The sequence below is a fragment of the Alosa alosa genome, chromosome 4, assembly GCF_017589495.1.
Source record: "Alosa alosa isolate M-15738 ecotype Scorff River chromosome 4, AALO_Geno_1.1, whole genome shotgun sequence".
Classification (NCBI taxonomy): Eukaryota; Metazoa; Chordata; class Actinopteri; order Clupeiformes; family Clupeidae; genus Alosa; species Alosa alosa.
The window spans coordinates 33,242,501-33,264,583 of record NC_063192.1 but is presented as its reverse complement, the minus strand read 5'-3'; the positions used below and the strand labels follow the sequence as shown (position 1 = coordinate 33,264,583).

General features: G+C 42.1%; 1 protein-coding gene across 2 annotated transcripts; it reads left to right on the top strand.

Annotated features, from left to right (window-relative positions):
- Window positions 1-760: 760 nt before the first annotated feature.
- znf217 (zinc finger protein 217) lies at window positions 761-18,894 on the top strand. 2 transcript variants are annotated; one of them, XM_048242395.1, is made up of 6 exons: window positions 761-973; window positions 4,302-5,989; window positions 6,778-6,894; window positions 7,104-8,507; window positions 13,821-13,947; window positions 16,504-18,894. In XM_048242395.1, the coding sequence occupies exons 2-5, from the start codon at window positions 4,651-4,653 to the stop codon at window positions 13,934-13,936; spliced, it is 2,976 nt and encodes a 991-aa protein (XP_048098352.1). In that variant the 5' UTR covers window positions 761-973; window positions 4,302-4,650; the 3' UTR covers window positions 13,937-13,947; window positions 16,504-18,894. The 2 variants fall into 2 exon arrangements, with proteins under 2 accessions (XP_048098352.1, XP_048098353.1); XM_048242396.1 differs by lacking the exon at window positions 13,821-13,947.
- The last annotated feature ends 3,189 nt before the right edge of the window (window positions 18,895-22,083 follow it).

The window sequence follows — 22,083 nt, the reverse complement described above, 5'->3', positions numbered from 1 at the left end:
AAATAGTCTATGCCTTGCCTGTTTCAACTCGGGCAGTAGACCAATTAAAGAAAAGGCAGCTCAACTGTTAAACTGGCTAGGAGAGGCTTGATCACTAAAATTAATGCATTGCAGAAGACCATTGGTCGGTGTGAAGTGTAGGCTCTCCCCTCCCCCAGCTCTCCAACTTAAACAGAGAGCTGCAGAAGGTATGTCATTCTCTCCAATGTAGGCTACTAGCCTACATCCAGTCCGTTGATCTGAAATTCATAGGATGATAAGAGACAAACAAGAGAAATAATGAACTTGTTAGTTTCCACGTTCGTTACCCTGCAAAGCTGTAAAGAATCTGCCAACATGCAATGACATGTCTTGTTACAGGCTATCATGTCGTAGTAGGCCTAAATCGGAAATTGAAGTCTGAAGATTGATCCCACATGCCACTGAAACAAAGGGAGGGATTATTAAAATGTCGGTATAGGCCTAAATATATATATATATATATATATATATATATATATATATATATATATATATAAAACATCTATTTTGCCCTTTTTGGGACAGTCTGGTAAAGTAGCCTAGGCTAGACTATAGACTTAATTTTAGCACCACTGAGGCTATTTGATGAAATCATCATAGCACTGCAAGACAAACCGTTTATCTAGTGCATTGATTAAGGTCATTGCCATTTAGGCCTACGACATCATCAGACTTCTCAAAAAGTTGATTTAGAAGTGCCCATCCCCACGTGACTAGGCTACTGTTGTGTCGTGAACGCGCAAAGATATACTGAATGAGCGCGCTCAGTGCAACAGCTGCATAGTGTGAGATTTGCAAACATTGAATGCAAGCAATCTGGCTGGCTAACAATTGGCTAACTTAGCTAACCAGAACATTACAGCGGACATGATAAAGTTAAGGTTGGGCTACTTATTAAGTGACTACTAGATTGCTGTCAATCCCGTTACTTTCATAAATACGATGGTTTCGGGTAAGTTTCCCCATTTTGTTAGATACACTAATTTTTTTTATCGTTAACGTGTGTCTTACTTACAGAGTTGCTTAATTCACTGTAAATTAGTACTGTTGTTCGTTATGTATAATTTCAATTATGTGAAATGTCTCCATTAATCTTGTTAATATCAACTTGAATGGAAACTGATGTGGAACTTTATAGCTCTTCTGTTCTGCACTCAAAGCAGGAACTGTTTGTTGAATGCCCTTTTCATGCACCTACCTAACTATGGCTTAGCCAAAGATAGTAGATAGGCTTAGCTCGCTATTCTAACGTTACCGGCCTCAAAACAACAGAAAAGTTTGCTATGGAAGTGCTTAAACGTGTAACGTTATTGTACAATAAGCATGAGCTTGAGCCGTTGCAGACCAACATTAACTTATTGTAATTGATAGAACGAACGAGCCCGTTTTCTCTTGAAGTCAGCCTCATCCAGCTGAATAGGTTAACGTTATTGGGCAAGTGTAACGTTAGCTAAAAAGAAACTCTTGCCTGTGTCCCTGGAAGAAAGAAAGACAGGTATACTGGTAAACCTATTGGTCCTGTTGGTGTCGGCTACTCTATTTTATGAAATAGAATTCTAAATCAAATTAGTGTCTTAGTTTTATTAGAATAGTTAATTAATCGTCTTAAATGTATATGATTACTACCAGGTGCCTTAATTGTATTAAGTAATTACGTTGCCAACTATGCTAGGATAGGTAGCTAACCCAATAACCGATGAATTAGTGCTTCTCATCATGTTCTAAAAGTGGGTTCTCTGGTAGACCACATGCCAGAATTCCGCTTTGGCAGATACTGCAGCGCGTTGTCTTAAAAACAAGCAAGCAATAAAGACCGGTTGGGTACTGTGGCACTAACTGGCAAAAACAAATAAAGTGAAATAATTTCGTCTATGGACGCCCCGTTTCACCTCTTATAGTATAGCTACTGATGCCAAACCAAAGTCCCTGACTAACTTTGTTGAAGGTGGTATTTGTCTTGTAACGTTCACCATGTTTACATTACAGTTTATCAGCGTAGATATTTATATATATATATATAGGCCTATATATATACATATATTAGTCCAATGGCAACGTGTTGGGTAGGCTATGTAGAAAAGCCGGTGAAGAAGTGGACGAGTAACGTTTTTTTGTCTTCCAAACACGTCTCACGCACGTGTCAGGAAGTGAATTCATAGTAGTGTGTTCTACCTATTAGGGAGACGAATGATCAGGTAGCCTGCCCTACACATAAGAAATCGTATTTTATGTTTTACCTTTAGCATATGTCTCAGGAATAATAGGCTATATGTAAAATCATCACAGAAGTTTCTAGGAGATCATGCTATGGATGAGTTGTTATTTTGACTTTGACGCCCAGCATTATGATTTAATAATATGCTAACAAAACTGAAAGTTAACGTCACTACTGTCCTGTTGCATGGAAGTGTAAGTTCTCATAAACGTGGTATCTTGAACAAAATCCATCGATTCACGGGAAACGAAGCTCTTCCGAACTTCTGTATACAGTTGAAACCAGAAGTTTACATACATGCTCAAGTTGACTAAATAGAGCAATAAAAAACATCTTTTTGAAATCTTTAAGGACTCCAATTTTCTTTGTGAATGAATAATGCATTGTAAATAAATAAATGTTCTTCCTCAAAAAAAAAAAAAAAATAAAAACATATGTTAAATTCCCATAGAGGCAGGCACATTTTTATTTTTAAAGGCCAGTTTTTTCATGGATCCAGGATCCTGATAAAGTTCCCTTGGCCTTTGGAATTAAAATAGCCTCACATCATCACATACCCGTCACCAAATCTCACAATTGGCATGGGGTACTTTCCATAAGATCATCTCTCAATGCAAATCAAACCAGCTATTCGGCTAACTAAAAAAAAAAAAAAAACATGCCTATATCTAGGTATGGCGAAGGGTATGTGATGTGGGGCTTTTTTAATTCCAAAGGCCAAGGGAACTTTTATCAGGATGCAATAACTGGCCTTTAAAAATAAAAATTTGCCTGCCTCTATGGGAATTTAACATAGGGGTATGTATGCGTATGGCCCCTGTTTTTTTTAGGAAGAACATTTATTTATTTACGATACGTTATTCATTCACAAAGAAAATTTGTCCTTAAAGGTTGGGGTTTTCTTCATTTTGTTAATTAAGGCATTAAGATCAATTTTTTTACCTTCATCTTTTTAGTCAACTTTAGCATGTGTATGTACAGGGTATGTAAACTTCTGGTTTCAACTGTATGTAGCGAAATGTCTTTGTTTGCAGATCTCTTGTTAACGTCAATAATGTCATGCGTATTGGCCTAGCATACTAGATTTTATTCTTTGTCTTTAATTTTATAACACACTGTGTTATCCATGCTTTAGTGAGAGCATGTGCTTTGGGAATAAATTAAACCAGAATTGTAGAAGTACTTTGGCATGTTATTATCTTTCTAACTTTCCGGATATATTACAAAATAATGCATTTTAAAATAACCACCTAACACATGCACTCATTCTGAACTGTTTCGGAAGTTCAGTATTTGCAGAGCTCAATTTGACTTGCTGATCTCTTATTCACAGAGCTGTCTGTCTGTATGTTGCTTAAGTGGAACTACTTTGGGATACATTTTAAGCCACACTGCAGGGGTATTTTGGTGTCTGGGTGAAAGCAAATTCATAACAACAAGAAATTGGCTCATTTACCAAGACACGGCAGTCTCCCCTGGACATGCTTTAAAGAATGTTGGTAGTCCAGCTCCACCTTGCCCATAGCTTCAGACAGATGTTTATTTCATGTTTCAAAATTTTTTCTGCATGATAATATGTTTTAAAGTATTCAGTTATTACCAGATAGTATTTGCGGTAAGCCTGTATGCAGTAAGCAGTATTTGGTAATATACCCACTTTTTTGTTTTGGTTAGGCTACACTTTTAACCTGCCTGCATGGCATGCACCTTGGAGGTGATCTTTGATGGCACACTAATGGCTGAGAAATTCTTCATTTCTTCATTTCTTCTTCATTTCAGTGAAATTTCTTTTAGCTTTCTTCAGTTTGATTTCCTGAAGCTCTCCACTTAAAACAATGAGAAAGTGAAACTTGAAATACGTTCTCTTTACTTGCTACTGTGTGAAATTGTATGGTTTCTTCTCTGAAAGCATGGGAAGGATCCCTACATGGTAGAGAAATGTGTTTGTGGGTTATGCATACATGTATCATTATTTGATGTAGGCACTTTTTGTTATGTTTGCTTTCCTTTTCATCAATGTGGCTTTTCTCCATGTATTCACCACAACATATCTGTGTGTCTTCAGGCTAGTGCGCAAACATAACACCGAGGGGAAACATCAAGTACTCAGATGATCTCCAGTGCTGACACACTTGCCCTTCTTCACATCAAGTGGAATTGCTTCAGCTTTTCACATTTACAACATCATGGCTAGCTTCTATGCTCCAAGTTCCCTGGCAGCAGTTAAACTGACTTTCTGACATGGCTGTTAACTGAAGTGGACAAAAGTATTTATCGTCCATCCAAAATCTGCCTAATTTGACCATACTTGGCCACTGGAAGGCCTTGATAGTACTGTTTCAGTCAAGTAGGGGTGAAGAGGCATTCAGGCAAGCTGCCGTACATCTGGAGTCTGACTTCTGAGCTGCAGAAAGATGCCTACTCACCCACTAATCCCATTTATGGAGAGTCCTGACGGACTAGGACAGGACTTTCTCAGCAGCAGCAGTGCCAGTATGCCTGGTGCCGGCTCCAGCATGACACCCCATGCCAGTCTTGCACAGAAAAATGATGTCCAGCCAGTAGGCGCCACCCTAGCAGTGGACTGTATGTTTTGTGAACAAAGCTTTCAGCAGCAGGAAGACTTGGGACCACATGTATTGTCCGAGCACCCTACCACACTGTTTGGCCCAGCTGTTTTACGGGTGGAGGCAGAGTTCCGAACCCCTGGCGAACGGCCACGTCCCAGACTAGAAAATGTCAGCGACCCAGTTGATCTCGAGGAGGCGCCACCTAGCTGTGTGGTGTGTGGACAGGAAGTGGTAGATGCAGCTGAGCTGGAGATTCATATGAAGCGCCATAAGGACTGCTACTGCTACTGTTGTTCAATATGTGGCCGTCGCTTCAAGGAGCCCTGGTTCCTCAAGAACCATATGCGTGCACATGGCAGTAAGGCTCGTGGCCGAACCCTCCAAGACCCTGAGGGTCCAGTCACTATCAATGGGGTTGTGCAGGACCAACCCCTGCCCAGTGGGATGTCAAGCTACCGGTTGTGCATGATCTGTGGATTTTTCTTTGCTGACATGAAGGCACTTACTGAACATAGCCGAGCACATTGCCACAGGTTAGAGTCTGGTGAAGAAGGGGAGGAAGGGCCGTGTGAACAGCGTCCAGAAGATGGTGAAAAGACCCCTACCTGCCAAGATGCATTCCTGAGGCTGTTCCAGCTGCAGCCAGCAGCTCAGACCTTAGAGCAACAGAGGGCCAGCCGTGGAATTGCCCTCAACCCTGTCAACACCTACCAGGCCTGGCAGCTGGCCACCAAGGGGAAAATTATGACCGGAGTCAACGTGGCTAAAGAGCTCAGCCCGGACTCCATATCCGACAATGAGGATTCCTGCTCGGACAAGGAGGAGCTCGGCCGAATATGGGGCTCTGGACAAGGTGGGAGAGAGGAGAGAGCTGGGAAGGATGGCCCTCACGGTCACCTCAAACCCAGCGGAGCGGAGACGCCTTCTCCAGAGCCAGACCAGAAAAGCCTGAGGAAAGACAAGCCCACACACTGCCAGGAGTGTGGAAAGACTTTCCGCACTTACCACCAGCTGGTGTTGCACTCTCGCATCCACAAGAGAGAGCGGGTCGGAGCCGAGAGCCCCACCCCTTCATTGGATGGGAAGGCCTATAGCACTGGCTCAGCTGACAGCACAGGACTGGACAGAACGGAGGAGTATGCAGAAGATGTCTGTGAGAACGGCAATCCAGAGCTCCTTTCAGGTAAGCTGGTGGCAATCCAGAGCATGCTCTCCTTTCAGGTAAGATGGTGGCAATCTAGAGCATGCTCTCCTTTCAGGTAAGCTGGTGGCTTTACAAACCCTTGTTGCTGAAGCCATCCAAAATCAACAGTTGAGGTTAGCCATCTTATGTCTTTCATGGAAATTATATCCACAGTAGAACGTGTTAAGAAAACTGCATGCACTGTATTATTTATATATAAACATATGCATCACTCACTACACATGTAATATGTTTACACACATATTACAGTATTTTCCTTTGAAACAAGCTACTAAAGATATGCCCCTATTGTGATTTTATACCAGAAGTGCTGCCAGTATTTATACACCCTGACCTTAGATCTGATTGAGGTTTTGCAACATGAATGGGTGTGCCAAATCAAAAGCAACCCAAACCTGTAGATCTTGATCAACTGTGACCTTCCAGCACACCTGACTACAAAACAGTAGCTAAGCAGAGACAAGTCTGACAGCCTCCTCTGTGAAAGAGTGTCTTCTTGTTGGCTACTTGTATTAAAGCATCACTTAACAGGGATGTCAGGAAATAGTTCATCTAGAGTAAAGCTAGTTTAAATTTGACCAAAATGTCCAAGGCCTTTTGACAGGTCTACGGGTTCACTAGTTAACAATCTCTAATATAGAATATTAGTTTTCAAGTTCCTCTTCAAATGCTCTTTGGGAGAGTAGATTTGCCACAGCACAGCATTTAAAAGAAATGAGCTCCTCATAATTTTGCAAATGTCATAATTTCCCTTTCCTCAATATTAGATAAAAAAGACGAGAAGTTGAAGCTGAAGATTCTTGCACCGTCACGTACATGCACGTATTGCAGCAAGACCTTTCGCTCCAACTATTACCTCAATATTCATCTCAGGACACATACAGGTGAGTGCAAATTTATCACTTAATTCAGTTAATATATTCTAAGTCTGTAATTAAAGTAGAATGTGTATTAAATTGTATACCTGTCTAATTTTTAAACGTGTGACTTGTTGTGAGTGATTGTACATTTGTGTTGATACAATTATTGACAGCAAAAAAACCTCACAATTTAAGAATTAAATTGTTAAGCCCCATTTTTTTCCACACCTCAGGTGAGAAGCCATATAAATGTGAGTACTGTGATTATGCAGCGGCACAGAAGACCTCCCTGAGGTACCATCTCGACCGCCGCCACAGGGACAAGCCTTACACTGAGATCCCAAACATCCCTGTGTCCTCCACTACCCCCACACCCATTACCAAGGAGAAGGAGCCCTCCTACAGGTCCTTCTCCCCTAGTGTTCCCAGCGCTGTGGAGGCTAAGCCTGACACCAGGGATGGCCTGTGTCAACGAAGCACCATGGCCAGCTGCAGCTCAGTGCCACAAGCAAAGGCCGAGCCAGCAGATAGGGTGTCAAAGGTCATCACAGCCTTGAAGTCTGGAGACAAAGATGAGGAAACCCTGAAGGCTGAAGGTGGTGAGGAGTGGGGATCCCCTCTGGACTTGTCTGTGAAAGTGTCTGTGTCGGTAGCGTCTGCCTCTGAGCTTTGCAGCCAGCTGCCCACCAACACCTGCCTGTCCTGCCCCTTCAGCTCCCTCTACCCGGAGGTCCTTCTGATGCACCGGAAGCTGGTCCACAAAGAGAAGCTGGAGCAGAGCAAGCGGCATGCGGGCAGAGGCTCTGGCACTGCCCTAAAACTGAAACGTCACACAGGATGCCCCCCGGCTCTTGAGGGAAGAGATGTGAGCCCTCTGATCACCGTGGACCGCAAGCACCCTCGGAGGACCTCATCTCCGCCACCCCTTCCAGCTCAGCCTCCAAAAGCTGTTGGGAAGAGCCAGCCCTTTCTTAACAAAGCCTTTCATTCTCTGCCTAAATGCTCCTCTCTTAAAAAGCCAGAACTGGACAGACAAGGCACCAGGTTGATCGTTCCGCATCCCAGCCATGTGTCCGGTAAACTGGATCTGGGACCCGCTGAATCCTCCTCAGTGGCTGGCAATAAGCAAGTTGCGATGCTACTGGATCGGGACAGAGGTGCGAGTCAAAGGGGAAGTGCACTGTCTTCGGTTCAAGGCAGTGTGGTGTGGCCTTCTGACGCAGTGCGCCTCTGCCTGTCCAGCAGGTTTGCACGGCTTCCACAGAGAGACTATGACGAGCCTGTCACCAAGCGACTTAAGCAGTGTGACTCTGCGTTCGATCTGCCTGGAGCCAGACGGCCACTAGAGGAGCACTCTCATCACCTGCCCCCAGACCTGGCCAGGGTCAGCGTGCTGCCACAGGGCAACGTAGCCTCCGCCGCTGGTCAAGGAAACAAAATGGCCCCCTCTGTGGGCACAGCACCTCGAGACTCGGACAGGAGCGTGATCAGCCTGCTACGCTCCTACAGCCCCAGTGACCTGGCCTCAGTGTATCGTAGCAACCCCAGTGACCTGGCCTCAGTGTATCGTAGCAGCCCCAGTGACCTGGCCTCAGTGTATCGTAGCAACCCCAGCCCTGCTAACCCACATGGCACAGGTACAGCTCTGCGCATCACACACGTTATACAGTCATTTCCTGTGTATTAGCCACATTTTGTATAAGCTGCAAGACTGTGTTTTATGCAAGTTAAAAGAAACAAAACCATAGTCAGTGTTTCCACTAGAATTTTTTCCAGCAGCGGTGCTATTACTTGGGGTGGTGGTTGCACATTTTTTTAAAAAAAAAATTTATATCATACCTTCGTATTTCTTTTGTGGACATTTTCAGCTTTCTTTTACATTATTGGTTAAAAATGATAGAAGAAAAATGAAATGGCACAACCCAGAAAAAGATTATTTTACAATTTATTTAAATTTGTCTTAATGGCAAAGGCCACACCCAATCTGGCGAAAGCACTTAATTTTTCTGGGCTTTTCAAAGAACATCTCTAAGGCTCTTTGGTGATTGAATTGAATTGTGGGGGGGGCATTAATGCTGACACGCATGCACGTAGCCAGATGCTCTCCTTGTAGTCTATTTCTCAGTCCCAAAACAACAAACCCACATATAAAAAAGTAAATACTCACTTTTCTTCTACATCACTCCCACAGTTACCATACAACTCACTCACAATTAACTCAAAAAAAGACCTAGGCTACTTGATTTAAGTGCGAATCGCTCGTCTCACCGCCAAGAGAACGCTGAAGTTATGAGAACACGCGTCTTTCTGATAAGAGAATGTAGACTCCTATATGTCTAATGCCGTAAACGAGAAAAGGTCTGTTTGTGATAGCCTATTATAGCTAAGGGACAGAATTTAGGCTATAACGATATGCCAACATATGCTCATATTTCCTTTAACTATCAGACAGTTTAAACAGGCCTAGACTGTGTTCCGCCTAGCTTTCCCATGCAAACATTACATATAGCCCCACGCTTAACGCTACAAGTCTAGGCTACAATTAACGTTAAGACCATACACCTTGTAGCACATTGGTTTACTCTATTGCATTACTTACGTTTTAATAATTTGTCGTTGAATGTTGATGGAGGCTCATCTTTGGGAAATCAGCTCTCTGGATAAAATTGTCAGCCGGAGCAAGAGTTCTCAGAGTTGACGACACGGGGGTAAATCCAATCAGCAGAAAGAACCGCATCACAACAGTAGGCTAAATCGCAACAAACTCCCCATGTTAAATTCATTTCGGTAATCATGAATTGGTTTCTTTTATTTGATGTAGGCTAGGAGAGGAGGATGCATGTTTCACATTAGTGTCAATGTGTCAAAGCAGGCTTTGGATCAGAGGAATTGCTCAAGCTTAACATATGGCATAGGCTACAAGCTTAATTCACGCATACAAACAGCTTCGCGGATGAAATATAACTAATATCATTTTTATTGTCACCAGGCCTATAAGTAGGCTATTTATTGTGTAACCTACAAGTGAACGATGACACCATAGGCTACACTGTGGCGGAGCAAGACCCCATCAGTCGGATAGCTAAACAATGTAACCGTGTTCAGAACGTAGGCTAGCCATATGGGCTGCAGACTTGTCTTTGGGCTTGTAATCACCTGACACATCATGCCGCATATATGTCCTGAATAATGAGAGGCTAAGTGCGGATTTGATGCACTTAACTTACTCAAGACTTTCAGAAAACAATTTCGAGATGACGTTGGCCGTTGTGCTTTTACAGTGTGTTAAGTGAATCTCGTGATATTATGTTGCAGCGGCGCTGAAAATCCAGCGGCGGCGCTGCGCCGCTGTTAAATACACTGTAGGGGAAACACTGATAGTAATACCATATTTACTGCCCCTGTGTATGGGAAATTACGGTACTAAAGATATATGTTTAATTGATCAGTTTTCAAACAGGTTTTACCTGAATAGAGCTCTATACACTGGAGTTTTGGTCTGTTGCTTTTGCAACCTCATAAACTGGCACATGTTTTTGTACTAGGGTTAGTAGTTAGCTCTGTAAACAGTTGTTTTCATTACAAAGTGTTTCAGGTAAACACAAAAGGCATTTGAATAAATACTGACTAGTTAAACGTAGTGTAACACAGCTCTGTTCTGTGAGCTTTGCCTGAAGGACCATGAGGTCTCAGTTTGAGCACGAGTAATAATAACATTTGCTAATGCATTAAAGGTAATCTAAGCCAGTGGTTTTCAAAGTGGGGGCCGGGGGCCTCGGGGGGGTGCCAGGGGGGCCTCAGCAAGTTGGAAGGAAAAATAAAAGCAACAAATAAATACATTTGAAAAATGTAAAATATACCTATTATTATGAGGGTTGTTATACAATGCCATTACACTGTAACACATATTAATAATTTGTTGCATATCTGAACATTATATTTTCCATGATAATGACTGGGAATAATAGTAGAATGATAGCTCTCATATAGCAGAAAGCCCCAAATGCAATTTTTACACACTGTATGCTCCATCGCAAAGTGCTTGCGGCTAAAATAATTATTAGGATTAGCTTAATGTAATTGCTTAATTTGCCGTAGTATTGTAGATGGGTTTAATAACACATCAAGGGGGTCCTTGGCCAGAACCTAGTGGTATTTGGGGGGCCTTGTCGTGGAAAAGTTTGGGAACCCCTGATCTAAGCGATGCTGGCTAACGTTCAAACAAGACAGAGCTAGTTTGCCCTCCCTCCGCATTACAACTGAAACTCTCCTGAACGTGAAAACCATTTTAGAGCCTGGGGCATAAAAAAAAAAAAAATCTTGGGTTCCGGTTTCCGAACCGAACCCTGTCAATTTTATAAAGCGAATCCAAATTTATTTTATGTGCTTGGGGAAGAAATAACACTAAATACATTAAATAAATCCACAAATAAAAGGCGAACTATAATTACATTAATTACCCCTTGCGTTATGAAGCCTATAGGGATGAGCGTATTCTCTTTTACAAAGTAGCCTATGCACAGCTGTTCACGAAGACGATTGTTTTCGTCACTTACCAAGGCACTCGCATTTTGTCCAAACACCACAACTTTTTCATAAATTTGACCACTCATCGTAGTTTCACCGCGGAAATTTCACCTACCACAACAGTCCCTCAAGCAAGAGAATATTGAGCCAGATGGCACACTTACTTCTGCACCTTTCTGCATATGACACCAAAGACTGCCCTAACGTGTTCGTTCCTCTACAGTTTTGATGACAATAAATAGAAGGCTGCGTTAATGATCTGCTTACTTGCATCTCTCAACCTGGTGTTGCTAACCTACCTAGGCTATGAAAGTAAGTTAATTAAGGCCTACTTGGTTTACTGACATTTGAGTAGGCTATGCAACCCATTGGCAAACGTTTACCTGGATATGTCCTTTTAGCTTATGTCATGTTTGCTAGCTTGTGGGCTTAGTTTGAGTAGTGCTACCAAAATCATAGAAATGAATAAAATTGCAAGACATTTACCTCTTCTATGATCCAAGAATGATTTCATTCGAGTTGTTTTTTTTAAACATTTATTTTAACTAATGACATAGAAGACATTCGACACTTTCGTGCGTCCATGTGGTTAGATCTGACTTAAATGCCAGTGTTATGATGGAGTGGCATAATGCTGTCCAGAAAATCTCCGACCTGGAAAAATGCAGACATCACGGAGCTACTGTCCATGAGGGCATACAACATTTTGATAGAACACATGAAGGGAACGGAAAGAGACGTTGTAGCCTACAACTGCATGGCAAGGCCAAACAAATTCAAAAGACTGAATCACCATAAGCAGAAGGCGCTGAAAAGGCAGTAGCCTACAGCGACTTCATTGACGACAATAACAGGAGTATTTAATAAGTTGTTAGCCAACACGGTTTTCTGTTCATTGATACCTCGCTGAGCTCGCTGATATTTGTTGAGCATATATGCCTAGAGAAACGAAGAAAAGCCAACTTTGTTACAAACTCCTTACGTAAAAGCAATAGACACATGGGGAGAGGGAGAGAGAACAACTTCACTGTTATGTTAGTATTTTGTTTATTGCTTAAAAACGTTGTATGATGGCCTTGAAGTCTTGAGTTAGCCTACTGAATTGGCTGGTAGCCTACCATAAAGTTTGTGCATGCTCTCTCTCCAACGCAAACCAGATGTGGGGTTCTATAGCCAAGTAATTCTAGTACATAACGTTGAAAACAGATAAATGTGTTTATTCGAAGCACACATACAAATACTGTTTGCTTACTTGACTAGCCTACTTCAAGTATTAGCCTATGCACAATAGATTAGTCTTCTTTAGCTTGCATAATGCATAGGCTACACTTTGTAAACAAAAAAGCAGCTGTGACAGGCAGCGTCGCGATATATTCTAAGGCCATATCTCGCATCTTGTGAACTCTACAAGCCCCCACCCCTCACTCGACAACCACACAGAGATTTTGTAATGTGCGTGTATATGTCGCTCACACATACGTCCGTGATAAGGTCAGTATTAGGTCCGCAGGTTAGCATCATATCTGAATCATCCGAAGGGTAGGACCTCCGTTTGACAAACCTCCGCATGTACTCCGGAGGTTATATCTGAAAGCGCTAAGTGAGACGCAAGCCTTCCAATCCACTCAGAAATGTAATTAGGCTACTCTCACGTCCTTAAAGGGGCAGGCAGTCAATTAGACGTACACCATGAAGTGTAGTCAAATAGTTTAAATCAATATGAAATTACTAGATACTTACTTGGCTATTAGTAATTATGCAGGCCACAGACTATGAATTATTAAAAAGATATGAACTTAATATGAATTACAAAATATATGAATGTATTGAAACATATGACATGATGGCATCTCTTTAGGTGACTGTCTTTTTTGGACAGTTCTACCTAAAGGTTATACTGCTTTGTGAATTACCTCAGTCAAAGCATTTTCACAAATAAAGTAGGCCTACTTTGATTTTCTGTAATCCTTACTGTTTACCTTTGATTATCCTTTTTTAATAAGCATCAAGATTATCAGTGTGATTTTGGTCTTACTAACCTTAATTGCCCTAAATTTAAAAAAAAAAATCTTTTTGCAATTTTCACTTCCTCCTGCAATTTCTCCACAAGAAACAGCTAAAAACACCGCAACTTCCATCCAGGCATTTTAGGCCGTAACAGTCTCAAAAAGCCTTGTGAACAACAGGCTGTACAGAGACTGTGTTTTTTACAGTGTATTCAGGGGACAGGCAGATTGTGAGGAGATGTTTGCTGTATGTGACAAAAATTGGTTGTAAATAACTATTTAGCATGATTTTTTTCCATCGTCAATTATTGCTGCCTACAGCACAGCACTCACACCCATAGTAACAACTGTAAAAGGGAAAAACATGTCTTCTGTACAGTCAACTCTGCTACTAACTATTGCTTCTGTTGTTTATAGTGGGCAGATCCTTGCTGTACCCTCAGTACTCTGGTAGCCTGCTGCAGAGGCCAGAGCCTCCCCAGGCAGGCCGACAGGAGCCCAAACACAGCCGACCCTCAGAGAAGAACTCTTAGCACTCATCATGGTGAGTTAGCAGTACATACAATGTACACTACTCTCTTATAGCGTACCAACTGGACATGGTTGTCTTTTTTTGTGTGATTAATTTATAGTGTTACAAGAGGTGCTCTAAGCGATGACACGCGGTTTCTAAGCTAAAAAAAATTTTGTCGCATACAGCAAACATCTCACAATCCACTAGCTGCATGTCCCCTGAATACACTGTAAAAAACGGTCTCTGTAGACAGCCCAGGCTCCAAAATCGGCAACAAAAACAGCCTGGTGCAGCCTGGACCATGAAACATAACATGAAACTTTTCCAGCTATTCACTGACAAGATGTGCGTTCAGGAGAGTTTCAGTTGCACAGGAGGTATGGGGAGGGAGGAGCGAGATAGAAGACACAAAGAGACAGAAGTGACAGTACCCAACATCGCTTAGAGAACCTTGAAGTATTTTGGATTCCCAACCTGCAATGTTAAAGCAGCACTATGCAAGTTTTTTACCTTAATACAACAGCTTCGAAGCCAAAAAGGATGGTAAACAAACCTGTAATAGTAGAATTGTTTACCTGGCATAGCCATAGACCATAGTTGGTTAGCGGAAAACCAGCCTTGAAACTTCAGGTCTCATCCACCAGGTTCTTCTTGCGAGAAACATTACCTGGTTCGTAGATATAGCTCTTTGGAGATAGTCTTTGCCTGTTACTTCTCCTTCGGCTCCAAAACAAAAGTGCATGCACCGTGTACAGCAGGAAAGACTTAAGTCGTGAGAAGTATTTACAACGACAAGGTAAAATATAAGTATTTTGCAACTCATAAAATGCCAGGAAATGGTGAATCAGTGTTTTCCAAAGCCCAAGATTATGGGCCGGGGTTCGGCAGTGATCTAGGCAGCCGGAAGCTACGTCAAATTGAGGACTCTGAATGGGCAAGACCTCTCCTTTAAAGTGAAATTGAACCGATCACATACAACCACTGTTAAATTCTGATCTACAGTACCCTCTAGAATTATTGACACCTTTGGTAAAGTGGACTAAAAACAGGTATAAAAATAATCTTTTGGTGATTTATTGTAATCTCACAATAAAAACAATGAGGACAAATCCAACCTTAAAGGGAAGCAAATTTAAAAATATCATAAAAATCTCATAAAGAATAAAAAGAAGCATTTTCCGGTTCATATTTACAGATAAAACACATTCCATAAGAACCACTGTTGGAGAGTTACAGAAAAAGGTATCATCTTGGGGTCTCCAAGTCCCCCATAAAATCCTCAGAAATGACCTCACTGCTAATAGATTATTTAGAGGGCAGTTACATTTACAATTTACATGTATTAATTTAGCAGACACTGTTGTCCAAAGTGACTTATGTCAGCTATATTACAAGGGATTACATTGTCCCCAGAGCAACTTTGGGGACTACCACCACCCCGGACATGCCAGGTAAAAGCATTTCCGGTCATTTAAATACAAATATAAACGGCAGGAATTACTAAATGGTACAGTGACTTTGTCTGGAATTGTGGTCTATTGTCAGATGAAATGAAAATTGCGTTCTGTGGCAAAAAACACGGGTGTGTTTGGCGTATATAGAGGAATGACTATACTGAAAAGAACCCCATGCCTAATGAGAATTATGGTGGAGGGGCTGTGAATATTGTGGGTCTGTTTTTATCCCCAAAGGCCTTGGGAACCTAATTAAGGTGCACGGTATCATGAACCCCCAAGAAAAACCTGAACATTGGCAATGGAAATCTGTCAATCTCTGCCAAGACACTAAAAGTGGGTAATGATTGGATTATTCATCAGGTCACTGAACCAAAACAAACATCCAGATTAAAGTCAAAGTGGTAACCTGGATGCCAGCCGAACTAGCCCCGCCCGCAACATTTGAGGTTGGGAAGTTCGGTCTGCAATTGTTCCGTTGAGGTGCAACTATACCTGAACCAGAGCTGTTCAAACCAATCAAATTGTCTGGGCGGGCTTTATACGATGAGTACGATGAATTAGTCATACTATGTGCAAAAAAGTTAACATACAGCCCTGGTATCGCACACATCTCATGTCCTATTATGTCTGATATGCCATGCTGATGTTATAACCCTAAAATAACTAGCCCTTGTCACTTCACACATGAAACATAAAAAATGAAATGCAAAAAACAATAAATGAATGAAATGTAAATGATAAAATGTATTATATTTGGGAATGGAAAAATAATCGCTAATCGACAAATTAATTGTAAAAATGTATCGTTAGATTAGTCGACTAATTGAAAAAAATAATCAATAGAATCATTTATAAAATAATCGTTTGGGGCAACCCTAATGCAGACTGCAGGAATGTCCACCAAAGCCGTTGCCCGTCCATTGAATGTAAATGTGGTTACAGATTTTGACAGATTTCGCAAAGTTTGAGGGAACCTTTTTGGGCATAGAAGAGAACAAACAAGCATTTATACTTTTGCTGAGTAGCCGATGTATTAGAGATTGCATTGTACAATTTCATAAGCCTTATTTAGATGACACTAAGAGGCTGTCCTTTAAAAAACCTGAAAAGTCTTTTGCTCTCTTTTCAGGTCTGTAGTGTTCAAAGCATTCTCCTACTTCAAATGCAACTGGATGGAAGGCTTGGACCTCCACTAACAAGCTGTGACCCTTTTTGTGTGCTCATATATCTCACTACATGAGATGTGTTGGACTCTTGTAGTTTTGTGGTTGTGAGTGGATAAACATTGTATGACTGAGAGATTGGTTTATTGGTGTGGTTGGAAGCTGAAACTTTCTCAATCTATCCTCACTGCTACTTATTTGTTTTGGAGTATAGTTTATAAACAGCAGAAAGTGGGCACCTCTTTTGAAGCCCTTACATCATGTACTTTAATGTTGTTCATCTTCCCAAGATGGCCATATTCAGAGAATGGTCCAGCCATCTAAAAAAATGAACATCATTCAAATCTCTTGATTATCTTGTTACCAATGAAGCTTTTGGTGCACAGTCTGTTGAAATAATGTTTAATGAATGAAAGCGTTTCTATTATTCTATTCAGTTACGGCTATGTAGGTTTGAGGTGAGGTTTAACAGAATTTAAAGGTATGGAAGAGAAGAAAATATCCATTTCAAATATACATCTAAGTCAACTCTTGTTCAATGCATAATAATGTTCTTACTCTGAAACCGGTTGAAACGTGTGTGTGTGTGTGTGTGTGTGTGCGCACGTGTGTGGTACATGGTCAGCTGAGGAGAAAATTTGATTGATTGATGTTTGTCTTGTGCACACTCCATTTGTCAAAAAACCCACAACAGTTTCTTTTTGCTCTGCTCTGGATAAGAGAAGTATAAAAACCTGTAGCTGTCGCGAGTCTCCCTGAGCTCAAGCTCTGACTCCATCAGCACTTCTGGGGGATCCTGTGTAGGTGTTGGTTCACCACAAGCACTGTGACTACTACTACTACTACTACTACTACTACTACTGGGACCCAGGTTGGCTGTTGGCAACAGCCCTGGTTTTTCAGGCCTGTGTTCAACTGTATTTGCATTTTATTTAAAGTCAACGTGTTACACATCAGAATGATTGTGATATGGTGTTGTCATTTTTTGTTTGTATATTTATTTTCAACACGTGGTGTTTTTTATTTGTCTACATGGGCCAATCTCAGTGAATGTATGCTTGCTATTGTCTACATGGGCCAATCTCAGCGAATGTATGCTTGCTATTGTCTACATGGTCCAATCTCAGTGAATGTATGCTTGCTATTGTCTGTATGCTTATTTCAAGTTCTGCCGTGTCATGTCTTAGAACATTGATGGACTAATGCCTATCCCAGTCTTCTTACAGCCTGATTTATACTTGAAACCAGTGTGCATCAATTTGAGAAGGGTATTTCTGTTGTTTTTTTACTTGTGTTGATGGATTCACATTGTAATGCTGGCCAACAACCAAGATGGTGTGGTACAGATAAAGGAGCCTGGCATAGACATGCTCTGATTAGACTCACTACTGAGGTACCGACTGATGACCTGCCACAGGTACTGTTTACTGGATAGGGGGGTCTGCAGTTTGACCCTGTGCTGCTTGGACATTGTGTTTTGTCTTTAAAAGGTCATTGCCTGGACTGTTGTTAACTTTTGATAACTTTTGTTTTAACCACCACTTTCACATCTTTCCACCTTCAGTCCTGGTAAAGAATGCATAGTATTATTTAGATTGTCTTGGCACTTTCATTAGGCGATTGTGTGGGTGTCCTCCCCCCCCTCAGCTATATGTGGTGGTGTCCGCAGAGTGACACCAAATAGTATTTTGCCCAGCTCTGAAATTCTTGTAACTCTTATGTGAATTTAGAGGGAAAGGGCAGTAATGAATTTCCCATTTTAAAAAATGGGATTTTGTAGATTTCTTCACTTTGGATCAGATAGATTGTGTTGTGTTTAAATGGCTAGAGTTTTGTGTGATGAGTAATGTCTGGAATGGGTTTGGCCAGTGTGTGCACTGTCAGTATTATGCACTGATGGCTTTTGAATACATTTTTGTCTTGGGGACCACTTGAGTATTGTTTCATTGTTCCTGTGACATTCTGTCATCTTCTGTAAACCTTGTATATGTTTAAGCAGCTGTGGTTGTATTAGTTTTTGTAAATATTCCTTCAGTTTTGATACATTTTCTTAGGAGTATCTCCAGCGTGTCATCTATGGATGGATCCACACAGATATCTGTGAGTGGTTGGTGTGGAGGAGGACATTTCAGATATTGTTGTCAAAATGTCAAGTCTTATCAATTAAAATCATATAAGCTGTATTGATTTAAAGTTTAAATGTTTTTCAGCCTTAAGACCAGTCTATCATGTCAACTTTTGCCAGTGAGTAATGAAATTGATTTGGTCTACAATTCCTTCTATTAAGAAAAAAAAAATGACCACGTGGTGATAATGGTGTGAGTAAGATAACGTTGCAAATAAATATGAAGACTTGACCAAGTGGCTGCATTATTTAGCGATGACTGTGATGGCGCAAGGTCTGCTCCAGGGGGCAGTGCTGGGACATTTTTTCACAACTGTCCCCATGCAACATTGACAGGAGTGCATAGCCAGAGTTAAACTCTGTCCTAAAGCATGACCGTGTATCACTTCTATTGACTGGTATAGATGCATACACACATCCAGAATGTCTTATCTATTAATTTTTTACCATGAACTACCATTTTCTTGTGTAATTGTGTAAGTTTAAATCCACATGTGGTAATGTTATCTTTTTAGTGCCAGGATGGCGCCATTCTAGAGAAATGCTCCCACATTTGCCCTGTGGGTGGCATACTGGCATCTGGGCATACCACAGTTCACATGACCCTACACTGAGAGGAGACTGGCAGAGCACATCATAATGGTGCATTCTGTCAACTGTAAATTGCATGGGGCAGTCTCCACATTAAAAAACACACCCCCAACTCTTGCCTGCTTTCTTTTTTAGTGTAGCACATCTGTTTTGTGTCTCCTCCCCAGGGCCTGTGCAGCGTAATCTATTGCATTAGCTCACATTAGTGCATATTGCCCATGGGCCTCCATAATCACACAACGCAAAATGAGCATTTCACTTAGCATCACCCTCACAGGCACACACACACACACACACAAGCGTGCAGACGCCTGGCACTGAGGGAAGGGACCCAGACACAGCTGGACGTCACACACCCTCTGTTGTCACGGCTCCCAGTCAGGGACAATGCCCTTGAATTCTTTCGGCTTTCAGAACCCACTCAAGGATTTACTGTCAGACGTTTGACTTTAATGAGGCAGGATCTTCCCTCTGCTTGATGAGTTCTGCTGTGTGTTGCTGTGCAGTTGTAGAGCTGCCATTGATGCATATTAGCAGTTTGTTTAATTTTATGTCATCAGATGCTATATCATCAATTAAACTCATCATGCATGGTGCTTAAAATAGGAATGGGCTTGTGCCCCACCACCCCAAAATAGTCACAAATTGCATGGAGTACATCAGTTTCTATGTCGTGTGTGTATGTATGTATGTATGTATGTATGTATGTGTATATATATACACATTACACACACACGTGGAACTATTTGTAAACGAAATATGAGTTGATACACGAGTTGCTACATGTTTGGTAGCCTACGACAGTGTAATGGCTTGTGGTCTGTTCTGTTCCTGCTGCCTGTGGCCTTTGTGGGCAGGCAGGCTGGGTTTCCTCCTGGTGGCTGCCACTCCTGCTGATACAGAACCGGACTCAGCAGCCCGACTCCCACACCGCAAAGCCAACTCCAGGTAAAGGCCCGAAATAGCTGAACGACATCTTAATTAGACTCCTGTGGCATGCAAGTGGAGGTGCAACACAACAGCTTGTCCCACACAGCATTTAGTGAAGAAAAGGAACCCCCACAGAACAAAATGTCTCCTAAGACAGAGTGAGGTCATATGTGACAACGAATTCCATCAAAGCCTTCTAAACATAATATTATGATATGTCCAGTCCAAACATTCCTCCAGATGTCAATCCTGACCTCAGCTTCCTCTGAGGTAGGTTTTGAAATGTTCACACACTTCTACGGATGTTGGTATAATTAGGCAAAATGTTAGATGTATTATGCTAAAATGATCTATTCTGTGCACATGCATAGTCCCAATTTATCTATATTTTAGAAATTGAGTTAAATGAGGTTAATGTATGAAGTCACTGATTTGACACTGGAAAATGGTGTGGCTAAGTATCTGTCACTGTTTTGACCTCTCATGAGTGTCTGGGCAAAGATTCCACATTTGTTTTGGTGCTCTTCTCTGAGCCTGTCCTCTCTGAACCTATGGTGCCACGCCAGCAGGCTGAGCTCATGGACAGATTGCTTGCAGCAGCCTAGGACAGTTCATCATCATCACCGTCGCTCAACCCAACAGAGGAAGAGCAGTGGCCATGTGGTGCACCCGGAAGCAGAACCCCGGCTGCCCAAACCCCAAGCATCGGGAAAGGGACCGAGGCGTCAGGAGACGGCCAGGACCATATGGAGCAGGCGGAGAAAGCACAATCCCCGCGCCGAGAATAATGGATGGTGTGTCATGTTTCATGTCGCAGGGAAGCCGTCAAGAGACCTAGAACAGGGAAATCAAACCATGTTGCCAACAGCCAAAGCGACGTTTGCAGCATTTAAAGATTTTGGCTTTCTCCCCTACCAAAGCTGCATCCCAGAGAGAGGGCCATGAGGCTTTGTCTGTGGAAGCTGATGTGGCTGCACATGGGGATCCTGTACTCTATGTCTGGTCATGACTCTGGGATGATCATAGTGGCTGTCTGGGATGAGTTTTGAGCACTGATGAGAAAGTGCAAAAACAGGTACGCTTGTACTAGCCCTACATTCCACACATCTGTTGTGATGTGCATAACATGTGGACATTAAACTGCTGTTAACACTCATCTCAAGCCACCATGTCTATTATACACATGTGCGCATGTATGTTAATTAATGACAGACAGCATCAGAATGAATATGAGCAATTATCTTTTGTAATGTTCTGATTCTGCTTATGGTCATCGTGTCTAGATTTCCTCTTTTCCACAACCATTTTGTCAAGGCAAGAAGGTTGGGGAGGTGGACAGAGAGCCCTGCACCTTCCATGATTCCCCTGGTGTCTCAAAGCCTGTGGCATCCCCCACACTCCCACTCAGCAGCGATCCTCCTCACACTGGCCTTATGCCGATTAACTAATTCACTTTAAACTCCTTTCTCTTTACAAGAAGGAGGAAGAGGAGGAGCTGATGACAGTAGGCTTAGCAGCATATCTCTTCCTCCTCCCTCACTGGCACGGATGGGGAAGGGGAGGGAATGGGGACATTTTTTTGCGGGGAAAGACCACATGCTTGTTAAGTGGCCCCCCTCTCTCCACTTTCCCCCCCCTCCTTCTCTTGTTATTTCTTTTCAGTGCCTTGTGCCCCCCACCTGCATGTGGAATCAAGCCCGCCCCTCCCCTCGCTACCTCGCTCTGTGTCAGAATTACACTTAAGTGCTGTTGGCGATACCCATGAGTAAGCCCTATAAAAGCCCAGACATGGGCCCACGCGTTATTGTTTCTCGCGGATGATTGATTGATAGATGGCTGCTGACACTTCAATGAAGCTGTTTCCACTGCCATCTCTATCCCATGTCATTCCTGAACTTCA